At 38.2% G+C, this 18,610-nt stretch overlaps 1 protein-coding gene across 5 annotated transcripts in view; it reads right to left on the minus strand.

Annotated features, from left to right (window-relative positions):
• Window positions 1-1,522: 1,522 nt before the first annotated feature.
• Window positions 1,523-18,610, minus strand: part of erfl1 (Ets2 repressor factor like 1) — a 297,114-nt gene continuing 280,026 nt past the window's right edge. For all 5 annotated transcript variants that reach the window (XM_057835145.1, XM_057835146.1, XM_057835148.1 and 2 more), the window contains 3 exons: window positions 14,833-15,010; window positions 9,859-9,988; window positions 1,523-3,725 (listed from right to left, as the gene is read on the minus strand). In XM_057835145.1, the coding sequence (XP_057691128.1) occupies window positions 3,067-3,725; window positions 9,859-9,988; window positions 14,833-15,010 (967 nt within the window). In that variant the 3' untranslated portion in view covers window positions 1,523-3,066. The remainder of the gene's footprint in view (window positions 3,726-9,858; window positions 9,989-14,832; window positions 15,011-18,610) is intronic.

Genomic DNA, 18,610 nt, shown 5'->3' on the forward strand with positions numbered 1-18,610 from the left:
TTCGTTGTGTTACAACCCGCAACACGGCAACTTTTAGTCTTTCCGATGGAAAAAATAAACCGCAAAAAAGACAAAAGTTCAACGTGTTTGTACTACAATGCACGACAGAGTTTTGCACCCATTTCAATATGGCAACGCTATGTTGTGGCTGGTGACGTCATTAATGCACGGATGTCCGACTGAGAGAATGTGTCTGGAGGAGCGAGATGAAGCGCGCGGATTACAAACCAGGTTGGAAAAACAGCTTGTTTTGGTGATTGCTTGTTCGGCGTGGTTGCGGCCAACAGTAACCGTTAATCCTGCAATAAAAAAGTTGATGAGACCAACTCTCTGTGCGTTCTCTATATCCAGTGCGACGCTAAAATAGATATTCCCGACATTTTTATTGGGTGGGCACGACTCACGTCTGGGTGGGCCGTGACCATCCCGACCCCCCCATACATCCGGCTCCGGCTGCAATTAGCATCTTGAATATTTGCAAATCCAGACTTGTGAACTCCTGGGTTAGTGTAAAAATGATGAGAGAGCCATGTGGCATTAAACTACGACTAGCATCCAGAACTGTAGCTAAACTAGGACTGTCTACATTTTAGAAAATTGAGTGCTAGAACATCTGGGACAAATCCCATCAAGCACCTTTACTTTGTCTTGACAAGTTCAACATTCAGTTGTCATGGTTCACAGTTTATTATGTTGAAGCACACAATGACCAAAGAACTGTTTTGTCACAGCAAACACAAGCTTCAGTATACAGTACATACTGTAGGCCACAGGTGTCAAACCGGTCCTCAAAGGGCCGCAGTGGGTACTGGATTTCATTCCAACCAAACGAGATGAATATCTTTTCAGGTATCCCGTCAGGTGCTGCTTATTTCAGCAGAAACCTCATTGGTTGAACTGTCTATGCTGGATCTGTTGGAACAAAGACCAGGACCAACTGCGGCCCTTTGTGGAATCGGTTTGACACACTGCTGTAGGCAAACTGCAGCTTTTGGAATATGTAAAAAGGTTGTCCGCCCGACTGCCTGCCTGAGAGGTCCACTGTCCAACAAAGCCAAGGCAGCCCTGCCCTGCAAACACTCAAGATGCTAATTGGAGCAATCCAACCATGTGGTTTTCTCAGTGCTCACTAAAGACATGCTGATTAGGGTCAGACAACCCTTCTTTGGTTACAAAAGTAATTTGTATCAACTGATTCACCCTTGGTAGTTCTTGTGTTGAGGGTTGGATCACATTTAAAACATTACTGTATTATTAATTAAAAAGATAACTATATTTGTGCTCAGCTTTTATATGTTAAAGCATTTTATGAATCTTTTACCAATAACAATATTCAGATAATAAAGTCAGACAAATTAGGATAATTCTAATTTTAAGAAATACAAAGACATTATGTATTTACGATAATGTACATCAAAATATCGATATTTTCATATTGTTAGCAAATTAATCAACAAAGTGACAAGAGTCAAATATCCAGTATAATTAGGTTTATTGCTTTTCAAGATACTTTTTTCCCTCCCTCTTATGTGACCTCATTACAGCAAAACAAAACATGTGAGATGTGTACACATATGCACACACACACAGAGGAAACAATATTTACAGCTGTTGGTGTCACATTAGAAACTTTACAATACATATTTCACTGGCTGTGATGGGATACAATGTGGCTCATGTTGTTTTCTTTAAATCTGGGTATGAAAAAAAAAATCAAACATTATGTCGCTTTACATTTGATGATTTCTAATATAAAAATAAGCCTTATAAGCATATTTTGTGCACCCCAAGATTCACAAGGTAGACATTTTGGGGAAAACAACCGGGAAAAAAAGACCAAAGGGCAGAATTAAAAAAAAAAAAAAAAAAGGACTTCAGATAAACTAATCATAGAAAAACATCTGCTTATGAATTATTTAAAATTTTGGTACACCTAAGCTTATAGCATTATCTCCGTAAGATGTTGAATTAAATACGCAATTAAATCACCACGATACAATTAGCTCTCCTCATTGGTGGTAATAATTAAATGTACACCATATTAAAATATATACACACGCAAATATTCCTACAAATTTCAAATGTTTAATCTTCTTTTCTTCCCTTTTTAAGCCCCATGATGTGCAAGAATATAAATAAAAAAGGTTATTAGAAATAACATAACCAAAAATGTGGTTCGTATTAAATGTGGGGGAATAAAATACAACACACAAATTGTTCTTATGCCACTTGTAAAGTGCTTGAAATTCAATTAAATTTAAATAAAGATATAATAAAATAAATAAAATTAGGTTTAAAAACCACTTAAAGTGATTTAAAGGAAATTAGAATTAAATATTAAGCAAAATGTGTTTTAACACCAGTATAAACGTAGCTTGAATTAAAGTAAATGAATTTAAAAATGTATATATATATATAAATAAGACAAAATATTAGGGGAAATATTTGTAGTATAAATTAAATAAATACATACATAAATGGCACAATTAAACACAGGAAAACAATTATTTAAATAAAGACAACGAAATACATATTTTCACAGTCATTTTAAAATTGACATTTAAAAAAGACAAAAACAAATCATGACCAAACAAAAGTGTATTTGTCCCCACAACACTGCAAAATAATTTCAAAATTAAGAAATGAAAGACTCTCACACTACTAGAAATGTAATCTAAATACAAAACAAAAATGTAAACAATAAAACACAGTAATATATGTATAATTATTTCCACACCACTAAAATGTGGTTTAATCAAAGTAATACAGACCAGCAGAAACAATACACGAGTAAAACTAGCAACAATTTCAAGCAAGGACTGTGGCGGTGAGAAGTAAAGACTCCTCTAGATGGCAGTATTGGACTGTGTCTTTGTGAAACTTGTTTCACGCAAGTAGCGGCCATTTCTGTGGAGTTGATGATGCAAATTGCCATTAACAAACGTTCTATCCTGCTCCAACAAGGACCATGGAAGTCACTGGTACGCTGTAAAACGTCTGCTGGAGAGTTTGGGAAAGATGAGGCGAAAAAGGGAGAAAATCAGAGCAATGGGAACAACAGAAGTATTAGCTGTGGATCATTTTTAGGGTCTCTGTCTCCCTGTGGCGTTCGTGCAACATGACCGGAGGTGGCGGAGGCGGGCCGAGGGGCAGCAGGCCCTTCAGAGGGTGGGTGTGTACAGGTGGCAGCAGGGGCGGGACCATGGCCTTCTTCCCGCCCGGCGCGGCGTCCTTGGCCAAGTCGTGCTCGTTGTCCGAGCTGCAGTCACTCAGGTCAGTGATCTCCAGGTCCGAGTCGGACTCGGCGTCCCGTTTGACGCCTCCCCGCCTCTCCGAGGGGCTGTGGCGACCTGGCCCATGGCTTGGGGGCGTGCCCCCTGCACGCTCCCCGCCCACAGGAGGGTCGCCGAGATCCAGGCGGCCCAGCGACAGGCTCCCTGGGTAGGGCGGAAGGCCGGGGCGGCCGGGCTGGAGCCCCGTTGCTCCCCTCTCGCCTTCTCCTGGGGGCAACAGGCTGGAGAAGGGGTGCGGCAGTTGGGACAGGCCGCTCGGCAGGGGGCCGGGGTAGAACTGGGAGGGGTAGAGGGAGCCGGGGGGCAGTTTCGGGCAGTTGTTGAGGGAGAAGGCCCCTGGGAGATAGGGGTTAAAGCCCCACGGATAATCGAAGGGTGGGCTGCGGGGGTATGCACCCAGGAGGGACGGAGGTTTGGTGTAGCAGGGTGCACCTAGCACACAAGATGACATGGAGGAGGTTAATACTACACGAAAGGGTAAGAGGGTTCAAACACAAATATGGAAGAATGTTCACTCATTATGCTTGCTGGCGACCACAACCACCCAGCAACAACTTCACACAGTGGCTGCCATTGATGGCAATCGATGTACAACCTATTTGAACTGGGAAGGCTAGCAGTAAAGTATTGTATTTCAGTGCCATTTCATAACCCTATCAACGTCGATAGCAGCCAAACAGTTAAACATGACTCAGGTGCTATAGAAGTCAGTTTTGTAAGAATTCCATTTTTTTCCCCTTTGAAAAATACGACTAAAATTGTCCTAACCCAGGGCTCAGCAACCCAAAAAGGTTGAAAGAGCCATGCATATTGGATGAATGAAACAGAAAACAAATATGTCTGGAGCAGCAAAATTTTAAAAGCCTTATATAACACATGCTGCATGTATCTATATTAGCAATACTAGCCTAATATCAAAATGACTAAGTTGGCTACAAATTCACAATGAGCCTTAATGATTAGATTTTCCCTGCAGTGCATCCTATAGAGAATGACGTACGACGTGACTACTCTGTTGTACGATGCCGCCTCAAGTTCATCTTCATTAAAATATTAATGATTTAGAAAAATTTTATGTTTGTCCACCTCCAGAAACCATATTAAAACAAAAACAAACAACATGCTGTATATATATATATATATATATATATATATATATACATATATATATATATTATATACAGTGGGGAGAACAAGTATGGGTTTTCCCATTGGCAGTGTATCAAATACTTGTTCTCCCCACTGTATATACATATACATATATTATATATACATATTAGGGCTGTCAAAAGTATCACGTTAACGGGTGTTAATTATTTTTTTTAAATTAATCACGTTAAAATATTTGACCCAATTAACGCAGATGCCCCGCTCAGACACATTTAAATGACAGTACAGTGAAACGCTTACTTGTTGTGTTTTATGTAGATTTGCCGCCCTCTGCTGGCGCTTGGGTGCGACTGATTTTATAGGCTTCAGCACCCATGAGCATTGTGTAAGTAATTATTGAAATCAACAATGGCGGGCTACTAGTTTATTTTTGGATTGAAAATTTTACAAATTTTATTAAAACGAAAACATTAAGAGGGGTATTAATATAAAATTTCTATAACTTGTGCTAACATTTTTCTTTTAAGAACTACAAGTCTTTCTATCCATGGATCGCTTGAACAGAATGTTAATAATGTTAATGCCATCTTGTTGATTTATTGTTATAATAAACAAATACAGTCCTTATGTACAGTATGTTGAATGTATATATCCATCTTGTGTCTTATCTTTCCATGCCAACAATAATTTACAGAAAAATATGGCATATTTTATAGATGGTTTGAATTGCGATTAATTTATATATATATATATATATATATATATATATATATATATATATATATACACACACACACACACACACACACACATATACATATTAGGGGTGTGACAAAATATCGAAATGGTGATATATTGTGATATTTTGAATCCTAAAAGGTTATCGATATGCTTCTGCCAAGAATCGAGATATCGTTTTAAAAAGGTGTCAATGTCTAAAAAACTAAATAAGAATTAACCAACATGTTGCGACCAAAATCTTTCACCATAATAGTGTCTCAGTTAACGCTAAGGCTGCATTGACGGTGCTCGACGCCCAATCCATTTAGACTGGGAACGTTCGTTCTTTCGAAACCAGAGCATTCAAAGTCATTCTGTCTGATTTTCAGGGCATTTACAGGTCAATTCCTGTTGAGTTTGAGTCACTGCCTATTCATTTGGGTGATTCCCAGGTCACTTCCTGTTCTGAAACTCAAACAGGAAGTGACCCATAAAATACCCCAAAATCAACAGGAAGTAACTGAAAATCAACAGGTAAATGACCTTAAATGGCCCAAAATTACCTCATTGGCTGACACTACTGGCCATAGACGTTCACCACCCTCCCAGTTGAAACGGATCGGACGTCTACTAGTGATAAACTCATTCCAATTCACAGCAGAAACTTGTTTTTTCTGTGTATTAGTTGTTTGAAGAATATCCTAGAATGATCTGGCCAATGTATCGATAATCGTTGTATCGCCATATTGTCAGATCATCGTTATCATGAGCTTTGTATCGTGTATCGTATCGTGAGGTACCAAGAGGTTCCCACTTCTACATATATGTGTATGTATATATATATATATATATTTTTTTTTTATATATATATATTTCCCTTCCCTATCATTTTTTCCTTTTCAAACATTTTTGGGAGCCACTAGGGCAGTGCTGAAGAGCCACATGCGACACTAGAGCCGCAGTTTGCTGACTCCCGTCCTAACGTAAATCATTTCTCATTGAATTACCACTACATCTTTGTGAAATGATAACTTTGTAACTTTTTGTCCTAATAAAACATCAATCTTACTCTAAATCTAATTCATATTTTCTTCATACAACTTATTCTTTGTTCTATTAACAGAACTTTTTCCCCTCATAAAATGATCACTTCTTTCTTCAAAATGTGCAGCTTTGCAATTTTTCGCTCATAAATCTGATTGTCAATTTTTTAAAAACTTTGTTCTCAAAACATTGCAACTTCATTCTAGTATTTGCAAAGCAAATTTTGCAATATTAAGATTTTTTTTCTAAAATGACGAATATGTTCTTGTCATCATGTTCTACTACAGAACATACATAAAATCTCATAGTAAAACGTTTTCTCATCCTTATTACGTTTTTCTCATTAAATGAAACTGCTCTCATAACATTGCAACTTTTCTCTCATCAATCTCAGTAAATGTCATTATATCTTCTTGTAAAGCTAAAATTGGAATGTATTATTGGCATTCCCATTCATTCCAAAGAAGAGAAATGATTTGAGAAACGAGTATTTTGAGTTAAAAGCATGGTAAGTGAACGAATTAGGCACCAGTGTACTTTGAATTGCTGTAATAAAAGCAAAACGGCTGAGTTGGAGTGCTGGGATTTTGTTCAATTTTATTTTCCACAACCAAACAAAAGCATCTTCACCTCCCAGCACAGCCAGACTTCCTTCCAACCGCCAAGTAACTCAGCGCCCCCATCCCTCCACCCCTCTTTCCCCCCTCCGCCAGCCTGCTACGTTATTTACTATGCGGGCCTAATTTGACAGCGCTGAAGTGTGTGTGCTTGTGAGCGTGTTCCTGTGTGTGTGTGTGTGTAGCGGGAGTAGCTGGCAGACACATGAATATTGAATCAGTCAGACGGGCCTCTCTCGCTTGCTTATGAAAACACAGTAATGGGCGCCCACAGGCCACAAACTGAAGCCTGCACCCTCAATTAGGGCCTTCCTGCCTGGGAAGGGATTAGGACGGTGGGGACACATGGGAGGGAGAAGGGAATAAGACCTGAGGACAAACTGTGGAGGATGAAGAAGAAGAGGAGGGAGGGGGTCTAGTTAGTGCATCTGTTTACACACACTTCCCACCCTCCATCCTACTCTTTCTGTATTTTGTGTGTGTGGAATCCATGAAGCAGTGTCGGTCATGGACGCTGGAGTGACCTCACCTTCCTTCCTTCTTTCCTTCCACTTTTTGGCAATAATATGTATAATTCACTAGCTAAGTGGGCCTCACCTCAACGCCTTGACTGCAGGCTGCCATCGCTTTTATTTCCTTTAACAATAATTGAGCCACCGAGAGCAACAGTGGGCCAACGCCATTTTTTGTAGTTTGCGTAAATAGAGGAAAAGAATATTTGTCCAATGAAAACTGCTGGTAATCAAGATGAAATGTCAATTTGGACCAGTGTTGTTTCCGTCAACGATGATGATAACAGATATATTTCGTCAACGAAGAATTTTTTCATGACGATGACGTCACGATGACGAGCTAAAAATGTGTCTTCGGAGACTAAAACATAACGGGATGGATGCCAGTTGTCGTCTGACGACACGAGAAAGAGATGTAAATTCGCCATTGTTTCAGTCATGAATTCACAATGTGCGATATTTTCTTATTGTTTGTGTAGTTAGCACGGATTAGCAGTGTTTGGTCGTGTCACTCATGTGATGTGCTCCGCCTCCCCCCAACCCCCCGCCCCACACACCGGCTGAAGCTTGTGCTTCATCAGGTGATGCTTGGTAAGTTTTGTTTTCATATTTTAGCTATGCGATGTTGCTTAATTCTTTAAAGGTCTGTGCTGAGTGATCATCACACTCTAAACTAACTTGTAGCGTCAGCATTAGTATTGAACGCGGTGACTCGGTGAGTGTCTTCTTAATCTCTTGGCAAACTTTTTACATACAGTTCGTGGTGTCCAGGTTTGGTTAACTAATTGCAAATAATGGTCTGTTTTCCTGCTGAGTGTGTATTATCATTATGAAGATGTTAATGTCCTTGTACACTCTACAATTATGGACTTGTCTGTCAGTGTTCATTGGAAATTGTTGAAAACCTTTTATTTTATTTATTTATTCATGGACTAAAATATTTGAAGTTTATAGACTAAAACATTTTGAGAATTGTCAACTAAAACTAGACGAAGACTAACACATTTTGAAATAACTAAAATATGACTGAGACTAAGAAGTATTTTCGTCCAAAAATAAAAGACTAAGACGAAAATTAAAAGAGCTGCCAAAAATAATACTGATTCGGACTTCATTTCCCGCATTTTGCACCAGAACATGAGGTTCAGACATTGATTGAATATGAAAGTAAGAAATCCTCTAGCAAATGCTATAATCTGACATGAAAAAAAGTGATAGACTCTAACCCTAACAGTAAACGTATTTCACTCACTTTTTTCATCAAACTAATGATTCATACTAATTATTACAGTGGAGCCTTGAGAGGGTTTAACTGTTACTGAAAAAACTCGTATCTTGATCTATTTCAGTCTCCTAAAATAACACATTTTTGTGTATCGTTTTCTTTAATATAGTAAGAGAAAGTGTGTCCTACAGTACTGTACTACTGTATATAAAAACAAGCAGTAGTAACCAGTGTTGTTAATCTTACTTTAAAAAAGTAATTAATTAAAGTTACAAATTACTTCTCCCAAAAAGTAATTGACTTAGTAACTCAATTACCTGAATGTAAGAGTAATTAATTACTAAGTCCAATTCTTTGCCCCTAACTTAACTAGATACAGGCGTATTGTGGATATTGCGATAACGGCTCCTTAACAGTAACAGCGTTTTAAAGATGACAAAAGTAATTAATTAGATTACTCACTACTGAAAAAAATAACGCCGTTACGTTAAAGGGATTTGCCAATTTCTACGGTGGCCGAGAGGTGTCAGGCGAACTACAAAGTCAAAATGCTTTGAAAAAAAAAAAAAAACACATGCAAATTGCTACAACACAAACGCCAATTTCAAATGCTTTGCAAAAGGAAAAAAAAAAAAAAAACGAATTCAAACTGCCACAACAAGATCCCCAAATGCTAAAACACGAATGCATTTGTAAAGCAGAAAATTTGGGTTCATGTCGTGGCGATTGGGGTTTGTTCTTTGGCCAATTTTCATTCGTGTTTTGGCATTTGGGGATAGTGTTGTAGCAGTTTGCATTTGTGTTTTCTTTTGCAAAGTGTTTGGAATTAGCATTAGTGTTGTAGCAATTTGAATTCATATGTTTTTCTTTTTGTAAAGCGTTTCGACTTGGCAGTTCGCCTGACACTTCTCGGCCACCGTAAATTTCTTTGTTTCAGTTCAATAGACATTGGGCTGCTCCTTCAGGTGAGCACGCCTTGGCCACTAGGGGGCAGTGATGTACAGGCCACAGAGCAAGTTTAGTCATCCTCTACAGTGAAAACAATACATAGTTTGTGTTGAAATATCCATTGTTTAAAGGGTTACAACATGCTGTTCATTATACCTTCTGTGACGTTTTGTATTTGCTAGCGTTAAGCTAAATTTAATTTTTTAAGTCACAAAATGTGTAATTCCCCTCGTTTGATGTGCGGTTATACAGTTAACTTCAACTAGGAGTAGCATGAAAGTCTTTCAGGAAAACTTGTGTTGATAAAGTGTTGGCCATCATTTTGTCTGCTGTATACCACAAGTCTCCTCTGGCTATAGTCACCTGACGGGCCACCCAACTTTTCTCACCTGAACCGAGGAAAGGAAATGTGTCCAGTCGGAGCTTGTCTCCCTCCGGCCCCGGCGGCGCGCTCCCTCGATCAAACAGGGAGGAGGCTCGTCCCGAGTCTGGCAAACGAGGAAACAGGGACTGGATGGCCTGCGCAGCCAGAGACAAGAAATGCACACAGAATATGAAACATGATACCTCCAGCTAGAGGTTTATGGATTCTAGTAAAATTGCAAGCAATTGCAAGGGATTTTGTAAGAGTAGGATTCTGATTCAATGAACGTCTTGAACTATGATTTTTTTATATTAAGGACAATAAATTTGTAATTTTAGCAGATAAAAGTACTATAACCCCTAGACCCCAAAATTAAAAAAAAAAATCATTGGCTGCCATTGTCACCAATAGACTTCACATCCATTTGAACTGGTTCAATCACTGCCAGTCCTCCAGTCAAATTGGACTGGACGTCTATCATCGTCAGTGGCAATGAAACAAAAAAACATAATAACTCAATGCAAGGCATCCCAATTGAAAGGGTGTTGTTATGTCTTATCACTGTCAATGGCAGTAGATGTTAAATCAAATTAATATTAATTAAAATACATAATAAGATAAGTAATAATGAACAAATAATAAAAGAAAATGATCAATTTAAGAAAGAAAGAATAATTTATGAATGGCACAAATTAGCTTCAACAGTAATGTATGGAAAAAAACAAAAAACGATTGAGGTTACTTTAATCTGGAATGTCACTAATTCGCCACAGTAGACGTCAAGGAGTTAAGATAAGTGAGTAAAATTAGTCTTAGTCAATGAAAGTAACATCATGAACATAAAGTCATAATTAGAGTTGTCCGATAATGACTTTTTAAACGATAACCGATATCGCAATATTGTCCATACTCCAAAAATCCGATACCAATATCAAACCGATACTGATATATGCGGTTGTGGACTTGATGTATGATGGCTAATTGTATCATGATGCCCCACTGGATGCTTAAAGAATGACAATGCCGACATAAAAAATCCCAAACATCTTAGTTTAGAGACATCTAATGGTCAATGATCATAACTGCCGTGCTAAACTGTGACCAGCCCTTGTACAAAGGCTGAAGGCTTCTACATTCTCTTTGAAGGCAACATGCATAGTGGCCCAAAACCCTGATGAAAAACCGAAGTCGATATCATCCGATATCATTTCAAAATGCTTTTATCTGCTGATACTATCGTCTATCCGATATTATCAGACAACCCTAGTCATAATTACAGAATAATAAAATATAACCAATATTTCAGGAGGAAAAAAAAATGCGAGAAATGTCACTGTAGTTGAAAAAAAATTAAAAAGAAAAATATCGGAAGCATTAAATTGTGATTTTGGTGTGAAAAAGTTAAAATATTAAAAATATAAATTCAAACTTTTATACCAGAAAAGAAACAATATCCTGAAAATAAGGTTGTAACTAAAACTTGTTCTGATATTGCAAAAAAAAAAAAAAAAAGTCCAAAATGTATACAAATTAAGTCATACAGTATCTTCACAAGAAAAAATGATGTTATAATTATGAAAATTAGTAGAAAACTTTCTGTTCTGAGAGTCAAAATCTTTATTAAGGAATTCCACAACAACAACAAAAAATGAAAAAAAAAACTTTTTACCAGAAGAATAACTGTGAAAAAAATCCAAATTTACTATGATCTAGTTTAGAATTTTACGGGACAACGGTTGGAACAACGTCACTGTAAAAGTTGCAACAAAAGAAAGAATGGGTGTGTAGACTTTTAAAATCAGCTGTTTGTTCAATTAGTCAAATAGTCACAATTCAGATAAATCTTTTTTTGGTGCAAAGTGATGCTTGCGTCTTCCTGAGAAATAACTCGACGCAAGTAAATGTGTTTGTTTTCACTGGTTTTCTGGCGGTGGCGCTGCAGAAATCCGGGCTCAAAACCATTGTGTATTGACAGTGGCGCGTCTTGCGGGAGAGTGACGCAAACGACGACAGAGCGGAGGCAAGGACGGGGATACAAAGGGCTGTCATGGGATCGGGACGCTCGTTTGAGGCTACAAAGGATAAGCGAAGAGGAAAGCGGGAAGACGGCTCGGCCCGGATCGAGGACGGACGGGAGCCAGATCAGACGGGGTGACACTCATTCAGGATGTAGGGCGTAGAATACACCAGGGACAAGGAGACGGGGTGAAACAAATGGAACAGATGAGTGTTGGGACAAAGGGGGGATTTGTGTCCCCCTTCTCCCCGGATCAATATCCCGTGTCACCCCAAGTTTGAAAGCTCCCCAAGCTGCGGGATCTGCGTTTGCTTAACAAACCGCATTAACGACCCGCGCCATTGATCTGATCTGACGCGACCCCGCTTTCATTTTCGATCGATGACACGCGGATATGCCGCCGAAGACGGGGGGATGAGAGAGCGGAGGGGATCATGTCGTCTTTGGGGTGCCTGTGGGGGTTAAGGACGGCCTAAAGCCGTCTTCTCGTGACCTTAAATGTGGCGTAGACAAGTGACGGATGACACTCTTACTGTACTTTTAACATGGAAGCACTTTTTAAACATTGCGTGGAAACTTGTCCTGAGCTTTGCTCATGGATTAATAGCCTATAAAAGATAAAATGGGACCTCAGTTTATGAGCCATTCCGCTTCAGACTCATACATCCTATGAAAATGTGTAGCATGTTTTTTCCAGTAGGAAAAATATCACCCACCAGTATGGTACTTAGTTCAACTTATTAAGCAACAGTAATATTTGTCATTCTTAAGTTATACAGTATCGGAGTTTTTTGTCTGTCTAGGATTTCAACTACCACAAAATCAGTTCTAGGTCAGTTAGCTATCTAGCAAGTTTAGCCTTGTGGTTTGGCATTGTACTAGACAAATTTTGAAAATTATATTTATAATTCCAATTTTTTTAAAAGTGCAAACTTGACCTGGAAACAGTATTCAAATGGTTAGCTTCCTTATGATATTTTTTTTTACTATCTTCTGCTTGTTGTAAAGTTTGCTATCGCTATTTACGACGTGTAGTTCTAATTAACCCTTTAACTCTTTTGCCCGCAACTCAAAACAGAAACAAAAAAAACCCCGGGCCAAATTATGGTTGATAGATTAAAAAAAAACTGATACATTGCAATAAGTTTGTTTCTAAGCATTGTTGTTTTCGTCGACAAACAATTTTTTCATGACTTTGACGTGACAATAAGGAGCTAGAAACGTGGCTTGGGATACTAGAACATAATGAGATGAATGACAGTTTTCGTCTGATGAGATGACAACAAGAAGAAAATGCGACAGTTTCTGTCATATTTTCTCAATTCATGACATTTTCATATTGTATGTGGAGTACTTCAGCTTGCATCTTAGCAGTGTTTTGGTTGTGTCACTCATGTGAGACGTGCTGTGCCTCTCCCTCACTCACCTCACCGAAGTTTATGATGTATTTCAAGCTACGCTGCGCATCTAGCTTGCTGGGAACACATGGTAAGATTTGTTTTCTTATGTTGTTAAGAGAGAATATTCAATTTTCCTTTAGCTTTTAAAGGTCTGTGCTTCTGAGTGATCATCACACACTGAGTGTAACTTGTCGCACTAGCATTAGCATTAACTTTAGCGTGGCGAGCATTTTTTTTTTTTTAAACATATGGTTCGCAGTGTTGAACAAACACAAAAAAACATAAGACACACTATGTGAAGTTTAAAATGTTTTTGGGACAATTGGCCCTAGCCCAATTCTTTACCCTAAATTACTCTTTACCCTGAATCAACCGTTAAAAGTTGTTAAAATTGATCCCATTATAAGTGTGCAAGTTTTAAAACTGTTTCATCATTTAAAGATAAATTCAAGTCAAGACTTTGCCGATTTAGGAGTATTTTAGATAAAAAGTTACTTAGATTCGCTAGGAAGGTTCTCTACAACAGAGCCTTCCTAAGAAGTCTACTGCTTTAAGATGGCGGCTGTTTACTTACGCATCTTGTTCCTAAACTGTACATGTTGCTAACGCCGCCGTGTCTGTCATTTCGCATCTAGTTCTATATATATGTGATATCTACCATGTCTACCATATCTACCATATCATGTGGGCGTAATTTGTCGGGCTATCGGCTACAGTCAGGTATTATCAGAGCCACCTAGCAAGACGAACACATTTTGGAATGACTAAAATATGACTAAGACTAATAAGTATTTCGTCCAAAAGACAAAGACGAACACTAAAATGGCTTCCAAAAACAACACTGGTGAGATGAAATATTATCATTTTTGTCTGTTTGATCTCCTTGAAAAAAAGGTCAATTTTTGATGTTTCCGAAAAGCAAGGGAAATAATAAAACTGTTCTTCAGAAGGACTCACAATTAATAGTAAATTTGACTTAACTCAAATCCAGTGAATAATGACTAATGCATTTAATTCAATTCAAGGCTTAATTATATAATAATAATAAAAAAAAAAGTCATTCTAAAACGAAAATGTCAGCCAGGATGATAACATTTTCAGACGATTAATTTTGCCTTGTTTTTCTTGCTAAATATATAAATATTTTAGTTCTGATAGGTGTTTATTAATGTGTGAATTAATGACACATTTTTTGACTTCTAGTTAGGCAAAATATAAGACATAAAATGGATTTTTTTTAACCAAGGGATTTCTTAATCTTGCCAAAACTGAATAAAGTTTGTTTTTTTCATGACACAGTGACGCAATTCATAAATATGTAGCAACTTTAAAGTTAAGCCTCGCACACGATTGAGAACAGTTTTAATACATCCAGGAAAGGCTCAGCAGGTACCTGCTAACTGGGAAGGCAAAACCACACGACACCAATAGATTTTTTTTTTAGTTCAATCAATTTTTGAAATTTAAAAAAAAAAAAAAAAAAAAACAGCATGCCTTCTTTTGCCAATTTTTCTGACCTTCTTCCATGCTAATGACGCTGCATGTAAATGACAGTTCAAAGACGGTACAAGGTCTGCAGTACCTCCGGGCTGCAGTCGGGTGCGGTCGCGCCTCCATTGAAATGGTTCTGGGCCAGGAAGAAGGGTGAGTTGGCCATATCCAGGATGGGGTAATTGACCAGCACCACCTTGCTGAAGTTAAACTTGTACGTGAAGCGCTTCCCTTTGGTTTTGTGCAAAATGCGCTTGTTGTAGTAATACCTGCAGCACAAGAGAAGCCCTCAAATGAGGAGGATAAAAGGATAAAGGCTTAACAACACCCGCGTCGAGGTTTTGAGATTTTACGGAAATGAATCTGTAAACTACACTGCGGGGTGAGCGCTATGCTCATTTCCCACTGTTTTGAATACGTCTCCTTCCACTTCTAATCAATTAGGATTGCAATACCTCTATTCAATACAGCGTGAGACATATTTAGTCTGATTTCACTGCTAGCAGACAAACATGAAATATTCCATTTAAAATCAGAAGCCTGAAATATATGTAGCGGATTCTTCAAATTGGAAAATTCCAAAAAATACCCCGACAGTCACGATTACATGAGAGCTGGGTGTAAAAGAATGAACCGTCCTTGTTGTAAATTTAGTTTGGCTTTTTGTACCACACGTGCTCACAATCAAAAACAGGCTGAATTAAAAATGCCGAACACATCGTAGATTTCTTTACTTTCAGGATTTATTGTTGTTAATTCCGTTTTTTTATTATTATTGTTTTTTTTTACTTGAATCATTAATGTCATCAAGTTCAAAATATTGAAACTTTGCAGATAACTTGTTAAAATGTATGAATTCTAAATAGACGTGACGATTACAATTTTTCAAGGTACCTGTATACCGTGGTATGAAAACGTCAAGGGTTCACAACGTTTTCGTCATACCGTCCCTAAGGTATTAGCAATTTTTTATGTCCCAAAAATGCATGGAGAAATCCCTCGCTTGCAGCTGCAAGGCTCAACCCTCCCCACCAGTTGTTGCTCAGTGTCAGTGAGTCAGCTGTGCTACTCAATGGCTTTAGGAGGTGAAACTCCTGAACTATTTCCCCCATCGAAGAAAACAAAATTACTGGTATGGGAAGACTTCTGCTACAGAAAAGTTACAGACAGCCACAGCTAAGAGGAGCGCCAACCGACATGTAAAGCATGCTTGCGGAGGGTGGTAGCCGAGGAGGCAATACCTCCAATATGATTTCGCATTTATACAGAATTAAAGGTTAGTAAACACTAGCCACGTTTACATACTTTTATTCATACCAATTCAAAGCATTCCGAATGGAAATTTCACATCAGCTGTTTACATGTCACTTCATCTATTCCGATCCAGCGTTTACATGTGACTACCTTTATTCCGAAAGGACGTTTGACAACTGCCGTCTGACATGCGCAGATTAATCAAAACAAAGCGTCACGTTGCAAAACATGGAGATCGATCGTCAGATCAGCTGCTGTTTTAACTTTTCGAGTGGAAACAAAACTTCAGAATGATACGCCGTTCATTTAAAAAGTTGTGTGGGTGCGCTGTGCGTGTGCTTGGAAGCCATGTTGCAAGTGACGTTACTTACGTCACCGAGTGACGTCACTACGTCAGTACGGAGCATGCGCAGAAAGAACGCAACCAGACACCATTCCGCTTCCCTGTTTACATGATATAATTTTACTTCTAATCGGTTTGGGAAAAGGAATATTCCACCCCTGTGAATCGGAATGAAATTCCATTCGGTTTGGGCCTGTTCATTCTGAATGAGGTGTTTATATGGAACACATTTATTCGGTTTGAACAAATATTCCGATTGTAATTGGAATATTTGGCTCCATGTAAACGTGGCAACTGTCATGAACGTTTCCACCAGCCATTAGAGTTTACCCCAGCGTGTATAGTGTTTCTAGTAGTGGTAAAACATGTGTTTTTTTTCTCTCTGGCAACTGTCTGTGTTGAGAAAGGGACTGTGTGTATAATGTAAACATGATACGAGTCATACACACATGCTTTTTATGGAAAATAATTCAATTTTTTTTGTTCCTATGGTAATAATGTTGAGCTGTGGCTGTGGGTTTAGGCTCACCTAAATGACTGCATTCATTTTGATTTTATTCAGAATGTTATTATGTATATTTTAAAATTATTTTAATATTATACTTATCTTCCAATTTGCTAATATGTTTGGAAAAATAAAAATCCTGTTCAATGGAAAAAAAATTTTTTATTTATTTTTTCTTCTTCAACCCAGATATCTCAAAGTAACACATTTTGGAGCTGTAATTGCAATACCGTGATACCGTTATATTTTGGCTTAAGGTTATCATAACATCAGAATATCATGCCGGCACATGCCGAATTCTAAACATGTCTAAACAGTTGTTTGTTTTCAAAGTACAAAGTACAGTTAAAAAGTTCTCTGGAATCACAAAACTAAGTATGTATCACTGGCTTTTTTTTGTGTGTCAAATCTAATACATTAGTTAAGTAGTGTTATTATACAGTGTATCACAAAAGTGAGTACACACCTCACATTTCTGCAGATATTTAAGTATATCTTTTCATGGGACAACACTGACAAAATGACACTTTAACACAATGAAAAGTAGTCTGTGTGCAGCTTACATAATAGAGTAAATTTATTTTCCCCTTCGAAATAACTCAAAATATTGCCATTAATATCTAAAGCCCTGGCAACAAAAGTGAGTACATCTCATAGAAACTACATGCATCCCTAAATGTCCAAATTGAGTACTGCTTGTCATTTTCCCTCCAAAATGTCATGTGACTCGTTACAGGAGTGCTGTCAGCATTGCTGCAGAGATTGAAGAGGTGGTAGGTCAACCTTTTAGTGCTCAGACCATACGCCGGACTCTACATCAAATTGGTGTGCAGGGCTGTCACCCCAGGGGGAAGCATCTTCTTTAGATGGTACACGAGAAAGCCCACTTGTCTCATCAGCCAATAGGACATGGTTCCAGTAATCTATGTGCTTTGTTGACATGTCTTCAGCAAACTGTTTGTGGGCTTTCTTGTGTACTGTCTTCAGAAGAGGCTTCCTCTTGGGGTGACAGCCATGCAAACCAATTTGATGTAGAGTGCGGCGTATGGTCTGAACACTAACAGGCTGACCCCCACCTCTTCAATCTCTGCAGCAATTTTGACAGCACTCCTGTAACGAGTCACATGACATTTTGCAGGGAAAATGACAAGCAGTACTCAATTTGGACTTTTAGGGATATACGTAGTTTCTATGGGGTGTACTCACTTTTGTTGCCAGGGTTTTAGATATTAATGGCTATATTTGGACTTATTTTGAGGGGAAAATAAATCAACTCTATTATACAGTATAGTATATACAGTATAAGCTGCACACAGACTACTTTCATTGTGTCAAAGTGTCATTTTGTCAATGTTGTCCCATGAAAAGATATACTTAAATATCTGCAGAAATGCGAGGGGTGTACTCACTTTTGTGATATACTATATATATATATTTTTTTTCGGACAACAACTTTTTTTATGTTGCTGACAGTATCCGGAACACAAGATAAATTTTTAGAACTATAGAATTCTATTTAGCTTTTAAGTGGAATAAACTTCCATTTACTTGTTTCGAGCAGGAGTGTTGAAACCAGTCAACAAGGGACGCTGTAGGTGCAGGTTTTTGTTTAAACCGATCCAGCAAACACAGTTTAACCGATGAGATCTTGACCCAGACAAGCAGCACCTGATTGCAATCAACGGATTACACTTGTAAAGCAACAGATTGGTGAAACGTCTTGATCGGTTGGAATGAAAACCTGCACCCACTGTGGTTCTTTCTGGA

The sequence above is a fragment of the Corythoichthys intestinalis genome, chromosome 4 (genome assembly GCF_030265065.1).
Source record: "Corythoichthys intestinalis isolate RoL2023-P3 chromosome 4, ASM3026506v1, whole genome shotgun sequence".
Lineage (NCBI taxonomy): Eukaryota > Metazoa > Chordata > Actinopteri > Syngnathiformes > Syngnathidae > Corythoichthys > Corythoichthys intestinalis.